General features: G+C 41.6%; 1 protein-coding gene across 7 annotated transcripts in view; it reads right to left on the bottom strand.

Moving 5' to 3' along the window:
• The window catches only part of rhbdd1 (rhomboid domain containing 1), a 145,719-nt gene that overhangs the window by 121,257 nt on the left and 10,724 nt on the right, over nt 1-13,738 (bottom strand). For all 7 annotated transcript variants that reach the window (XR_010975991.1, XM_068042497.1, XM_068042495.1 and 4 more), the window contains exon 2: nt 4,617-5,146. Coding sequence is in view for 6 of the 7 variants with exons in the window: in XM_068042497.1 (XP_067898598.1) it covers nt 4,617-5,049 (433 nt within the window). In the remaining variant the exon portion in view is untranslated. The remainder of the gene's footprint in view (nt 1-4,616; nt 5,147-13,738) is intronic.

Genomic DNA, 13,738 nt, shown 5'->3' with positions numbered 1-13,738 from the left:
CTTGTACAGATTCCACCTTCCCCAGAAGGTATCCCAATGATCCACATATCTGAAGCCCTCCCTCCTACACCAGCTCTGTAGCCACATGTTCAGCTGCACTCGCTCTCTGTTTCTAGCCTCACTAGCACGTGGCACCGGTATCAATCCTGAGATTACGATCCTGCTCGCCCTGCCTTTTAGCTTCCAAGCTAACTCCCTACATTTGCTTTTCAGGTCCTCATCCCTTTTCCTAGCTATGTCATTGGTACCAATGTGTACCACGACTTCTGGCTGCTCCCCCTCCCCCTTAAGAATCCCGTAGACTCGATCCGAGACATCCCTGACCCTGGCACCCGGGAGGCAACACCCCATCCGGGAGTCTCGTTCGCGACCAGAGAATATCCTGTCTGTTCCTCTAACCATTGAATCTCCTATCACTATCGCTCTCCTATTCTTGGTGATAGTTGAGCCTAGGTAGGTGAACTCTTCAACCACTTCCAGAGCGTGATCGCCGATATTGAAGGATGGAGCATTTCTGATGTCCTGTCCCATGATGTTTGTTTTCTTGAGGCTGATAGTTAGGCCAAATTCGTTGCAGGCAGCCGCAATCCTGTTGATGAGTCTCTGCAGACACTCTTCTGTGTGGGATGTTAATGCAGATTCATCAGCAAAGAGGAGTTCCCGGATGAGGGCCTTCCGTACTTTGGTCTTCGCTCTTAGACGGGCCAGGTTGAACAACCTGCCATCTGATCTCGTGTGGAGGAAAATTCCTTCTTCCATATACACTCCCTTATTTACCATGTTAGTAACTTACACAAAAAATTAAACTAAATTAGTCAATTACGACTTACCCTTCACAAATCCATGCTGACTCTCTATGATCTGTTCAAATATGTCCAGCTCCTAGGTCAGTCTATCCCTAATGACAGATTCTAGAAACTTCCCTATAATGTCAGGCCAACAGATCTGTAGTTACCTGGGATCCTGCTCCCAACCTTCTTAAATAATGGAGAGATCCTAGAAATTTTCCAATCCAATATCACAACCCCCGAATCAAGAAAGCTTTGGAAGATTACAACCAATGCATTTGCAATTTCTTTACCTACTCCTTTTAATACCCTGGGGTGGAAACCACCAGGTCTTGGCGATTTATCCAAAGTCTCATTATTTTCTCCTTTTTCGTTTACTTAAAATAAATCCAGTAAGTTTCTCTGCTTGATTTATTTTTCATTTCCCTTGTACCACTGATATTTTGCCCACTTCCTCTCCTGTGAAGATGGATGCAAAGTACTCATTTAACAAATCTGGCATTTTTTCTATTGTTGATTACAGCAGAGGTCTTTAATGGGACCACATTTTCCTTATCCATTCTCTTAATAAATTGATATAAATTTTTAGTCTTTCTATCCACTGCAAGTTTTTTTTCTTACATTTCCTTTTGCAGCTCTTACTACCTTTGTTGTTTTTTTAATAGCTCTTTATGAGATTTCCACTCTACTTTGCATTTGTGCGAGCCTCTTCTATTATCTTTATACTGTATCTTATCTCAATTGTTGACTATGACTGCCTAATTACACAAGTGGAGCTTTTGATTTTTAGGAATATGTACTGGTCTTGTGTTGTACCAAATACCTCCCACTATGTGTCTGTACGTTTATTTGTTAACAATTCAGCTCAATTTATGCCTCATTCCTTCAAAGTCAGCCTTTATTTTGAAAGTACAATCTGATTGCCATTACAGAGGCATGGCTGCAGGATGACATAGATTGGGTCCTGAATATTGAAGGGTACATGACATTTAGGAAGGACAGGAAGCTAGGAAAAAGTGGAGGGGCGGCTCTATTAATTAATGATGGTATTAGCACATTAGAGAAGGATGATCTAAGTACAGGAAACCAGGATGTGGAAGCAGTTTGGGTCAAGATGAGAAATGATAAAGGCAAGAAATCACTCATGGGAGTGGTGTACAGGCTCCCCAACAGTAACCACACAGTATGACAGAGTATAGAGGAAGAAATAATGAGAGCTTGTCAGAAAGGTATGGCGATAATCATGGGGGATTTTAATCTGGAAATATCAGATGGGCAAAGATAGCCTAGATGAAGAGTTCATAGAATGTTTCCGGGATAGTTTCTTAGAACAGCAAGTTCTGGAGCCAACCAGAGAAAGGTTATACTAGACATGGCATTGTGCAACGAGATAAGATTAATTGATGACCTCAGTGAAGGTGCCCCTAGGTAGCAGCAATCATAATATGATTGAATTTTACATTTAGTTTGAGGGAGAGAAGAATGGGTACAAGACTAGCATTTTAATTTTAAATAAGGGCAATTATGAGGGCATGAAAAGTAGAGGTGGCTAAAGTGAACTGGCAAAATAGGTTAAGGGATAGGTCAATAGAGATGCAGTGGCAGATATTTAAAGGGGATATTTCAGAATATGCAGAATAGATACATTCCAACGAGAAAGAAAAATTCCAAGGGGAGGACCCACCATCCATTGTAAACTAAAAAAAGTTAAAGATAGTTTCAAATTTATAGAAAAAGCATATAATTGTGCAAAGATGGGTGGCAGGTCAGCAGATTGGACAGAATATTAAAAACAGCAAAGAATGACTAAAGGATTGAGAAGGAAGGAAAAATTATATGAGAGAAAGCTAGCTAGAAATACATAAACAGATAGTAAGAGTTTCTATAGATATTTGAAAAAGGAAATGAGTGAACAACATGAGCGTTGGTCCTATTGAAAGTGTATCTGGGGAATTAAAAATGGAAAATAAAGAGACAGCAGATGAATTGAACAGGTATTTTGCAGCAGTCTTCACTATAGAGAATACAAGTAATATCCCAGATGAGCTGTAAAAATCAGGAAATGGAAGGGAGGGAGGACCTCAAGAAAATTACAATCACCAGGGAAGTGGTACTAAGCAAATTGTTGGAGCTGCAGGCTGCCAAGTCCATGGATACTGATGGACTTCATCCTAGGGTCCTAAAAGAAGTGGCTAGTGAGATAGTTGATACGTTGGTTTTAAATATTCCAAAATTCCCTAGATTCGGGGGAAGGTTCCATTAGATTGGAAAATAGCGAATGTAACTCCTTTATTCAAAAAGGAAGACAGAAAGCAGGAAACTACAGGCCAGTTAGCTCAACATCTGTCTTAGAAGCTATTATTAAAGACATAATAGCAGGGCACTTAGAAAAATTCTAAGTAATCAGGCAGAGTCAACATGGTTTTGTGAAATGGAAATCATGTTTAACCAATTTACTGGAGTTCTTTGAAGAACTAACATGTGCTGTGGATAAAGGGGAACCTGTGGACGTACTGTACTTAGATTTCCAGAAGACATTTGATAAGGTGCCACATCAAAGGTAACTGCGCAAAATAAAAGTTTATGGTGTAGGGGGTAACATTTTAGCATGGATAGAAGATTGACTAGCTAACAGGAAATCAGAGAGTAGGCATAAATGGGTCATTTTCTGGTTGGCAAGATGTAACGAGTGGTGTGCTACAGGGATCTGTGCTGGGGCCTCAACTTTTTACAATTTATATAAATGACTCAGATGAAGGGACCGAAGGTATGGTTGCCAAATTTGCTGATAATACAAAGATAGGTAGGAAAGTGAGTTGTGAAGAGGAAATAAGGGGCTACAAAGAGATAGAGATAGGATAGGTGAGTGGGCAAAGATCTGGCAAATTGAGTATAATGTGGCAAAATGTAATTTTGTCTATTTTAGCAGGAAGAATAAAAAAGAAACATATTATCTAAATGGTTAGATTGAGATTGCAGAACTCAGATGCAGAGGAATGCGGGTGTCCTCATGCATGAATTGCAAAAGGGTCATATGCAGGTTTAGCAAGTAATTAGAAAGCTAATAGAATGTTATTGTTTATTGCAAGGGGGATTGAATATAAAAGTAGAGGTTATGCTTCAGTTATACAGGGCATTGGTGAGACCAGATCTGGAGTACCGTGTACAATATTGGTCTCCTTATTTAAAGGAGGATGTAAATGTGTTGAAAGCAGTTCAGAGAAGGTTTACCAGACTAATGCTTGAAATGGGCAGGTTGTCTTATGAGGCAAGACTGGACAGACTAGGCTTGTATCCGCTGGAATTTAGAACAGCAAGAGGTGACTTGACTGAAACATAAGATCCTGAGGGGTCTTATGGATGGATGTGGAAAGGATGTTTCCCCTTATGGGAGAATCTAGAACTAGGGGTCACTATTTAAAAATAAGGGTCGCCCATTCAAGACAGAGATAAGGAGAAATTTTTTTCTCTCAGGAGGGTTGAGTGTCTTTGGAACCCTCTTCCTCAAAAAGGCAGTGGAAGCAGAGTCTTTAATTATTTTTAAGGCAGAGATACGTGGATTCTTGATAAGCAAGGGGGTGAAAGGTTATCGGGGGTATGCGGGAATGTGGAATCGAGGTTACAATCAGATCAGCCATGATCGTACTGAATGGCAGAGCGGACTCGAGAGGCCGAGTGGCCTACTCCTCCTAATTCGTATGTTCGTATCTAAATAGTAGTTGAGGCATTCCCTTTCAGACTGCGCAAAAAGGCGAGTGGCTAAAGTTTTGCCTCATTAATAGTTCATCTAAATGAGTGTAAAATTCAGCAAGTAGTAAATTTCCTTACCTGAGAAACCAACTGCACATTGCACTTTATATGAATGGTCATTCATCAGTTCTGTGAGGAGCATTTCCAGCACCAAGTAGACAACTCCAGTCATTAGAGAGAACACAGACAACATGTAGGCAAACCATTTGCTGCCAAGCCTTTGCTCCAATTGGATCCCTTTGTATAGCATAGACACCATGTTGAAATACAAGTGCCAGTCATCGGCATGGTGAAATGGTGAAAAAAACAGACGTTTCCAATCTCGTCTATTCCAGGTTTCATGCACACTGATGCAAACATCCAATAATGGCTTAATTGGTGATAAGAAAAAATAGACGTTCAGCACCATTGTTATCAGAGTAACAGGTGGAATATTATCAAATCCCACTTGGATTATCTGGCTTAATAACAGAAAAAGTCCCAGGTTCACTCCTCGCCGTCTGGAATACATGACTCCCACCGTCAGTGGACAAACAGTGGCAACGGTTCTTTGGATCTGTTAATATTGTATTCAGCAATGAAGTTAGCTGCAGAACTGTCACTTCTACCTGAAATTACAATAGCACACCCCTGAAGTTACACAGCACACATGTATTAATCTTTTCATCAAAAGTAAAAATTCTAACGGACGCAAGAAATTTCAGTTTAACAACACATTGGTAAAAAGCAAATTCTGCTCTGCTCAATCCTTTCGGCGCCATCACCTATCCAACTCAACCTTACTAGTATGTACACTACTACAAATTTTTCATTCTGTTGGCTATGTCTAACTTTAGTGTAAATTGTTATCTATACAAACAATCACTTAATTGTGATGGGAAGTTCATTGTTTTAAATATTTAAAAAATTGCACAGGTTTTATATAGTAAGGGGCGCCTGCCAATTAGGCATGTTCAGAAGACTTAGAAGGAATGGCAAGAGGTTTTTATAGCCGGCAAGAAAAGCAGAACCAACAAGTCTGGCAATTTAAAATATGTGCACCCAACTATCCATCAAGACAAGGACTGTCCTCCTCTTGGTCAGGTATCAGGTAAAAAGGATTACCTTTACCCTGCAGCCAGTTAAAAGGAATAATCTACCATACTAGTAAAATAAATAGTTTCACCATTCTCCAGGTATTTTATTGCCCACTTTTACTTTAAGTCAGAAAAAGGGCTCCTTTAGCCATTCTGCAGCACAAAATGGTCTTAACGCTACACAGAAAGGGTTAAGATCCAGTGGGCTCCCAGATATTTTTTTCAATACCTTATGCAGAGAAATAGGAGCATTCAAGGAATTAAAAACTAGCAATAGGATTGGTCACCACTGAGCGCATTCAAGACTTTTTTTTTTTCTAGTCCATGAAAGACAACTCACAGAATCATTACAGTGCAGGAGGCAGCCATTCTGCACATCGTGGCTCTCCAAAAGAACAATTCCCTCAGTTCCGTTCCCCTGCCTTCTCCCCATAACCCATACTTCCTTTTCATACAACTGTCTAATTTCCTTTTGAATGCTTCGATTGAACCTGCCTCCACCACATTCTCAGGCAGCGCATTCCAGAACTTAACCACTCGCTACGTGAAAAAGCTTTTCCGCATGTCACTTTTGCTTTTCTTACCAAATACTTTAAATCTGTGCCCTCTTGTTCTAATCCTTTCACGAGTGGGAACAGTTTCTCTCTATCTACTCTGTCCAGACCCCTCATGATTTTGAATACCTCTTTCAAATCACCTCTTAGCCTTCTCTTCTGCAAGGAAAACAGTCCTAACTTCTCCAACCTTTCTTCATATCTGAAATTGCTCATCCCTGGAATCATTCTTGTGAATCCTTTCTGTACTCTCTCCAATGCCCTCACGTCTTTCCTAAAGCGTGGTGCCCAGAACTGGATGCAATACTCCAGCTGAGGCCGAACGAGTGTCTATACAAGTTTACATAACTTCCTTGCTCTTGTACTCTATGCCCCTATTAATAAAGCCCAGGACACTGTACACTTTATTGACTACTCTCTCAACCTGTCCTGCCACCTTCAATGACTTATGCACATAAACACCCAGGTCCCTCTGCTCCTGCATCCCCTTTAGAATTGTATCCTTTATTTTATATTGCCTCTCCATGTTCTTCCTACCAAAATGAATCACTTCACATTTCTCTGCATTGAGCTTCATCTGCCACCTGTCTGCCCATTCCACCAACTTGTCTATGTCCTTTTGAAGTTCTACTCTATCCTCCTCACTGTTCACAATGCTTCCAAGTTTCGTATCATCTGCAAACTTTGAAATTGTGCCCTACACACCAAGGTCTAGGTCATTAATATAAATCAGCAAAAGTAAGGGTCCCAACACTGATCCCTGGGGAACTCCACTACAAACCTTCCTCCAGCCTGAAAAACATTCATTAACCACTACTCTTTGTTTCCTGTCACTCAGCCAATTTCATATCCATGTTGCTATGATCCCTTTTATTCCATGAGCTACAAGTTTGCTCACAAGTCTATTATGTGGCACTGTATCAAATGCCTTTTGAAAGTCCATGTACACCACATCAACAGCATTGCCCTCATCAACCCTCTGTTACCTCCTCAAAATACTCCAGCTGGCTTTCCTTAAATAACTCGCATTTGTCCAATGAAGTATAACCTTTTCGCTACCCACCAGGACTTTAAAAGCCATCTTATTCGATAGGGAAGTTAGACAAACAAGTTAAATAAAGCTGGAAAAATTTGTGTGCAATAGCAGGGAGGCAGATTCCACCATATCTGAAATAAATATCAAGTAGTAATGAGCGCACCATATGCCATATGAAAAATGAACAGAAATTCAGCAGAATTAAGAGTATCAATTCTTCCACTCTTGGCATATGCACTGTGGATTTCAGCTGTAATCAGTCAGCAATGACAAAGCATTGTTGTTTGACTCATTGAACTTTATGCATTTACTTTCAATTCTGGTTCCTGATACAAATTCAAGGCATTGTGCACATTTTTATAAATATTTGAAGAGATGAAATCAGGAAAAATTAAAATCAAAGACCAAAACTACAGCTCTAAAGATTGAACGGAGGAATGATATTTGTCTTTGATGCAGTCATTTTAAAAAAAAAAACTGATTCAAGCACTTAATGGACATCAAAAATGCCTGAGGAAGTGCTACAACCACTACAGATGTGCAGCATTCTGTGCTTCTACCCACTCAGTCATCGTGGACCTTTACACAAGAGATAGAAGCAAAAGTGAAGTATCCTACTCCATTTTTTTTTTAAAGTGTAAAATAACACTCAAATTGAGTCATAGAGGGTGGCATTAAACAAGTTATAATCAAAATAATGTTGCTACATGCAGGGCTGGACTTCATTCTGCGAAGGCAGCGAGGCCAGAGGTGGGTGTGCCGGCAACTTTGCGCTACTGATTGGTGTGCCGGTCTGCTGGCAGGTTTCCACCTCCGGCCTGTTTTCAGTGAGCCTGCTTCTGGCATTGGGGGGGGGGGTGGGGGGGTGGGGGGCAAGTGACAAAAGTGCCTGCCCGCAGCGATTAGCCATTAAGGCTAATTAAAGTGCTTTTAGAGGGCACTCACATACCGTCTGGAATTTTCCAGACAGATAACAGGTTCCCCACTGAGGCTGAAGCCCAGCGGATGGATGGAGTGGCTTCCTGACAGCAGGCTTCCTTTAATTCTACCTCCCCACCAGCGCCAGAGGGTGACAACTGCAGCCACAGGCCACCCTGTGGAAGGGCTACTCCTCCATAATGATGACCGAGCATCTGTGGCCACATTTTATTTTTAAACTTTCTAAAAAGTCTTCAGAAGGCACCTTGATCTTGAGGCACCCTCTCGTTCTGCCACCTACATTCACAGGTCCACCTCTCCCAGTGGGGCTGCCGGCCGCACACAGCCTCAGACGCTCCCATTGGCCCTCCCAGTTGCGGAGCCTGCCTGCCATCCTCTGGGCCTCTTAATTGGCTGCCTGCTCAAAAATTTCCCTGGAGGTCCCACCGCTGGCTTTTCTGGGTTTCCTGCCCACATTTAATCCTGATGGTGGGATCGGAACTCGGGAACAAAAATTCTATCCATAGTCTCTCACTATTAGAAGATTAAAAAGTCTACAGGCATACGTCAAAAGTTCTAGGACTCTGCAGAAGTCCTGAGCACTACCTTGTATGGGAAATTTCTTTCAGAATGGTGAAAGCAGCTGTGAGCGTATATCATGAACAAGAAAGAAAACCTTCCATTAATTCAGCCATTCTGCTGCAGACCAGACATCTAGTCAACCACAAAGGGGTATTTTGGATATGATACAAATAAATGAACAGGTAAAATTGCAATTCATTATAACACAAGGGGCAAACTGCCAGAGCTGGCTCTTCAACTTCTACTCAGTGTGGACATCAAAACAGTTGTGATGTAAGGCAATCAGACATACAGCCAAGTTCAACTACAGATGCAGAGACTGTAGTTGACTAAGGCCCTGAAATTGCATTGTGAGAAACTAACTATCGATCGCTTAACATAAGGATTTGTCTGAAATTTCTCCCTCTATTTTAGAGGATGCATCAGCCCTTTTGAAATAAATAGGCTAACATCTGTGTAAATAGCAGAATATGGAATTTCAAATTTCCTTAAGCACTGTACACCATAATCCCATGATGTAATTTCAGGACCTCAAGTGTTTTAACTGCATTTTCTAAATGAAAAATTCATCCTTAAAAGCATTAATTTTTCTTCCCCTCATCACTGACAAGGTGTAGTCTCGGAGCAGTGTTTATATTCTAGCCTGTAAATCTCTCTCAGGTATTCAATATTTCATTCTAAAATTATTGCCTTTGAGATTTCTAACACTGAATTGCAAAAATATAATCCTGTTTCCATGCTACCTTATGCTCAGATATTCACAAATAAGACAGTAGAATTGCTTCAATAATTCAAACAAAGCTCTGAGATATTGCAACAATAACTTCTTCAGGATACCAGTTATGAACAGACAGAAATTCTTTTGTTAAAAGAAAACCATTAGTAAAGGACAGGATTAAGACAAGAATACATTTGGATATTGTTACAGCAAAGGATAAACAGATGTTTTAAAATGAGGAATATCAGATCATTATTTGAACAATGCTCCCTTTTGAGGGGGAAAAGAAAAGACAGGCAACCTGCTTCAGTTTATGGAATGCAATTTCTCCTTAAAATGGATGTTTTGGGAAGCTGTCTAAAGTTATCCCTGTTTTGGTCAGCATGTCTTGATTAAATAACAGAGCAAAGACACTGGGTGAATTGTTCATTTTCTGCAAGAGATTTCCCAAGTCCTGCTGCCACCCCCAAATGTACAAATATTAAGAATATCCTTCAGGCAAACTAGCTGCATCGACTGGGCCTGCCACATGCCTGCATATTTGTTCACCAACTCAAAAATAAATTGAAGTTGGAAAAAGGAGTTCCATGAATAATCGTCTGTATTTGTTTAGAGTGCTGTGCGTAAGTGATTTGTGTTAGCATTTAAACCATTTCAGAAATGTGCTTTCTGTATAATCATCCCAGTCCTGGATATCTGAAATAGTTGCCCAGTGTGAAATCTGCCTAGTTTGTCTATTAGTGCCTACAGGATATTGCACATTTTCCAATATCATTGTCACCCTTCCATAGGTCAGTTTTAGGCAGGCTGCTTGAAATGTTTGCTTCCAGATGCAATGAGAGAATTAATTTACACGCTTTAAAAAAAAAAAATTAGTGTACAGTAGTAATGTTTTAAAATGGAATTGCTTCAAAATATTAGTCCTAAATTTCTTAGAGGTCTGCTCCAACACCAGAAGTGTGGTGGGCAGAACGTCTTGTGACAGAAACCACATCTGCCAAATGGAAACATATTGGTTTCATCATACGAGACACTATTTGAACGCTTACTGGACATTGAACATAACTTGTTTTAAAAAGACCACAGAGCAGTGGCTGAAAACATGGCTGCACATTTGCATTCTGAAAGACAGTTGCATGGAGAGGCAATGGGAGTACTCCCTGATTCAATTTGCCAGATGGGTTTTGTCAATATTGATGACCAAAAGACATTGAGAGTCGTTGTCCGTGCAAGAGCTAGCACTCCACTCCACTATGAGTGTCTAGTAAGCTTTGAGGAATCCACAAACCTCGCAGGTGAGGCGGTTTCAAACAAGGAGCTAGTCACATGACTAACCTGCTGGCCAACCTGGGAATTGATTCAATTGTGCTCACAGAAAAGTTTTGAGATAGACTGCTTTTTGAAGATCAAAGAGAAGCAAGGTCTCACTCTCTTTTTCTCACGCAAAGTTACAGGGACCCACGGAAGTAACTTAAGCCTCAAGACAGAGGACCCTGCAGCCTTCTGGTACCAGCTAAACAAGTTTGAAAGCGTGCACTGGGCCCCAACGAAAACTGCATGACTTAACTTCAAAGACTTTACATCGAACCCAAAACCAGTAACTGAATTCCATCTACTACTTCAAACATTCCCCTTTAATTCTTTCTCCTCCTCTCTATTTGTGTGTTTATCGCGTTTGCATGCTAGCGTTGTCACATCGCGTATTTTTAGTAGTCTTAACTGATCCTGCAAAAAGAATTCAGGGAGCTAGGTAGCAGATTTAAACAAGTAGGACCTCAAAGGTTGTAATCTCTGGATTTCTCCCAGTGCCACAGGCTAGTGAGTATAGGAATAAGAGGTTAGAGCAGATGAATGCATGGCTGAAGAGATGGCGCAGGAGGGAGAGCTTTAGTTTCCTGGATCACTCGGCCTGTTTCTGGCATAGGTGGGATCTCTCCAAGTTGGATGGGTTGCACCTGAACCGGAACAGGACCAACATCCTTGCTGGAAGGTTTGATAGCTGTTGGGGGGGGCGGCGTTTAAAGTAATTTGACAGGGGAATGGGATACAGAGCGGAAGCACAGTAGGGGGTGATGTACATTCAAATACAGAAAAGAAGCTAAGTCAGTCTGGAGTGCAGAGTAAATATAGAGCTGTTAAGGCTCAAGCAAATAATGCAAAGCTGGATTGTATGTATTTTAATGCAAGGAGTCTTACTAGTAAGGCAGATAAATTGAGGGTGTTAACACATGGGAATATGATATTATTGAGACATGATTGAGGGAAGGACAGGACTGGCAGCTCAATATCCCAGGGTATAGAATCTTCAGATGTGATAGGGGAGGGGGTAAAAGAGGTGGTGGCATTTCACGGTTGATCAAGGAGTCAATTACTGCAGTAAGGAGGGATGATATCTTGGAAGGTTCCTCTAATGAGGCCATATTGGTAGAACTTAAAAACAAAAAGGGGGCAATCACTTGACTGGGAGGGTACTACAGGCCTCCAAACCATCAGGGACAGATAGAGGAGCAGATATGTAGGCAAATCTCAGACAGGTGCAAAAATAATAGGGTAATAATAGTAGGCGATTTCAACTTTCCCTATATTAGAGGGGATAGTATTAGTGCAAAGGCTTAAGATTAGATTAGATTAGAGATACAGCACTGAAACAGGCCCTTCGGCCCACCGAGTCTGTGCCGAACATCAACCACCCATTTATACTAATCCTACACTAATCCCATATTCCTACCAAATATCCCCACCTGTCCCTATATTTCCCTACCATCTACCTATACTAGTGACAATTTATAATGGCCAATTTACCTATCAACCTGCAAGTCTTTTGGCTTGTGGGAGGAAACCGGAGCACCCGGAGAAAACCCACGCAGACACAGGGAGAACTTGCAAACTCCACACAGGCAGTACCCGGAATCGAACCCGGGTCCCTGGAGCTGTGAGGCTGCGGTGCTAACTACTGCGCCACTGTGCCGCCCTTAAAGGGGGCGGAATTCTTAAAATGCATACAGGAGAGCTTTCTGAGCCAGCACGTAGAAAGTCCTACAAGAGGAGGAGCGGTACTGGACTTAATGCTAGGGAATGAAGCTGGATAAGTAGTAGAAGTAACAGTGGGGGAGCATTTTGGGCATAATGGCCATAACTCTAAGATTTAAGGGAGTTATGGTAAAGGACATAGAGGGACCAGAAATAAAGGCACTGAATTGGGAGGGGAAGGCAGATTTCAATATGATAAAACAGGATCTGGCCAAAGTGGACTGGGAACAGCTTCTTCTAGGAAAGTTTACATCAGACCAGTGAGAGTCATTCAGAAAGGAAATAATGAGGGTTCAGGTCCAACATGTTCCCGTAAAGGTGAAGAGTAGGACCAATACGTCAAGGGAACCCTGGATGTCAAAGGATTGGATCAGGAAAAAAAAAAAAAGAGGCTTATGACAGATTCAGAGCGCTGAAAACAGCGGAGGCCCTAGCAGTATAGAAAGTGTAGGGGGTACTTAAAAAAGTAATTAGGAGAGCAAACAGGGGGCATGAAAAAACACTGGCAGACAAGATAAAGGAAAATCCCAAGGAGTTTTATAAGTATATTAAGGGCAAGAGGATAACCAGGGAAAGAGTGGGGCTCATTAGAGATCAAAGAGGCAATCTGTGTGTGGAGCTGAAGGACACAGGTCAGGTTTTGAATGATTACTTTTCATCAGTGTTCACTATGGGGAGGGACGATGTAGGTGTAGTGATCAAGGAGGGGGGTTGTGATATACTTGAACAAATTAGCATTGAAAAGGAGGAAGTATTAGCAGGCTTAAAAGGTGGCCTAGATGCCCAGGCCCAGATGAGATGCATCCCAGACTGCTATGTGAGGCAAGGGAGGAGATAGCGGGGGGCTCTGACACAAATTTTCAAATCCTCTCTGGCCACAGGAGAGGTACCAGAGGACTGGAGGACAGCGAATGTGGTACCATTATTCAAGAAAGGTAACAGGGATAAACCAGGTAATAATAGGCCTGTGAGTCTAGCGTCAGTGGTAGGGAAATTACTGGAAAAATTTCTGAGGGACAGAATTAATCTCCACTTGGAGAAGCAGGGATTAATGAGGGATAGTCAGCATGGCTTTGTCAGGGGGAGATCGTGTCGAACAAATTTGATTGAATTTTTCAGTGAGGCGACTAGATGTGTAGATGAGGGTAAAGCTGTTGATGTAGTCTACACGGACTTCAGTAAGGCTTTTGATAAGGTCCCGCATGGGAGATTGGTTAAGAGCGTAACAGCCCATGGGATCCAGGGTAATTTGGCAAACTGGATCCAAAATTGGCTTAGTGGAAGGA

Source organism: Heterodontus francisci, chromosome 11, assembly GCF_036365525.1.
Source record: "Heterodontus francisci isolate sHetFra1 chromosome 11, sHetFra1.hap1, whole genome shotgun sequence".
In the NCBI taxonomy this organism is placed as follows: Eukaryota; Metazoa; Chordata; class Chondrichthyes; order Heterodontiformes; family Heterodontidae; genus Heterodontus; species Heterodontus francisci.
Note: the sequence above shows the minus strand (reverse complement) of the source record. Positions and strands in the feature narration are given on the sequence as shown.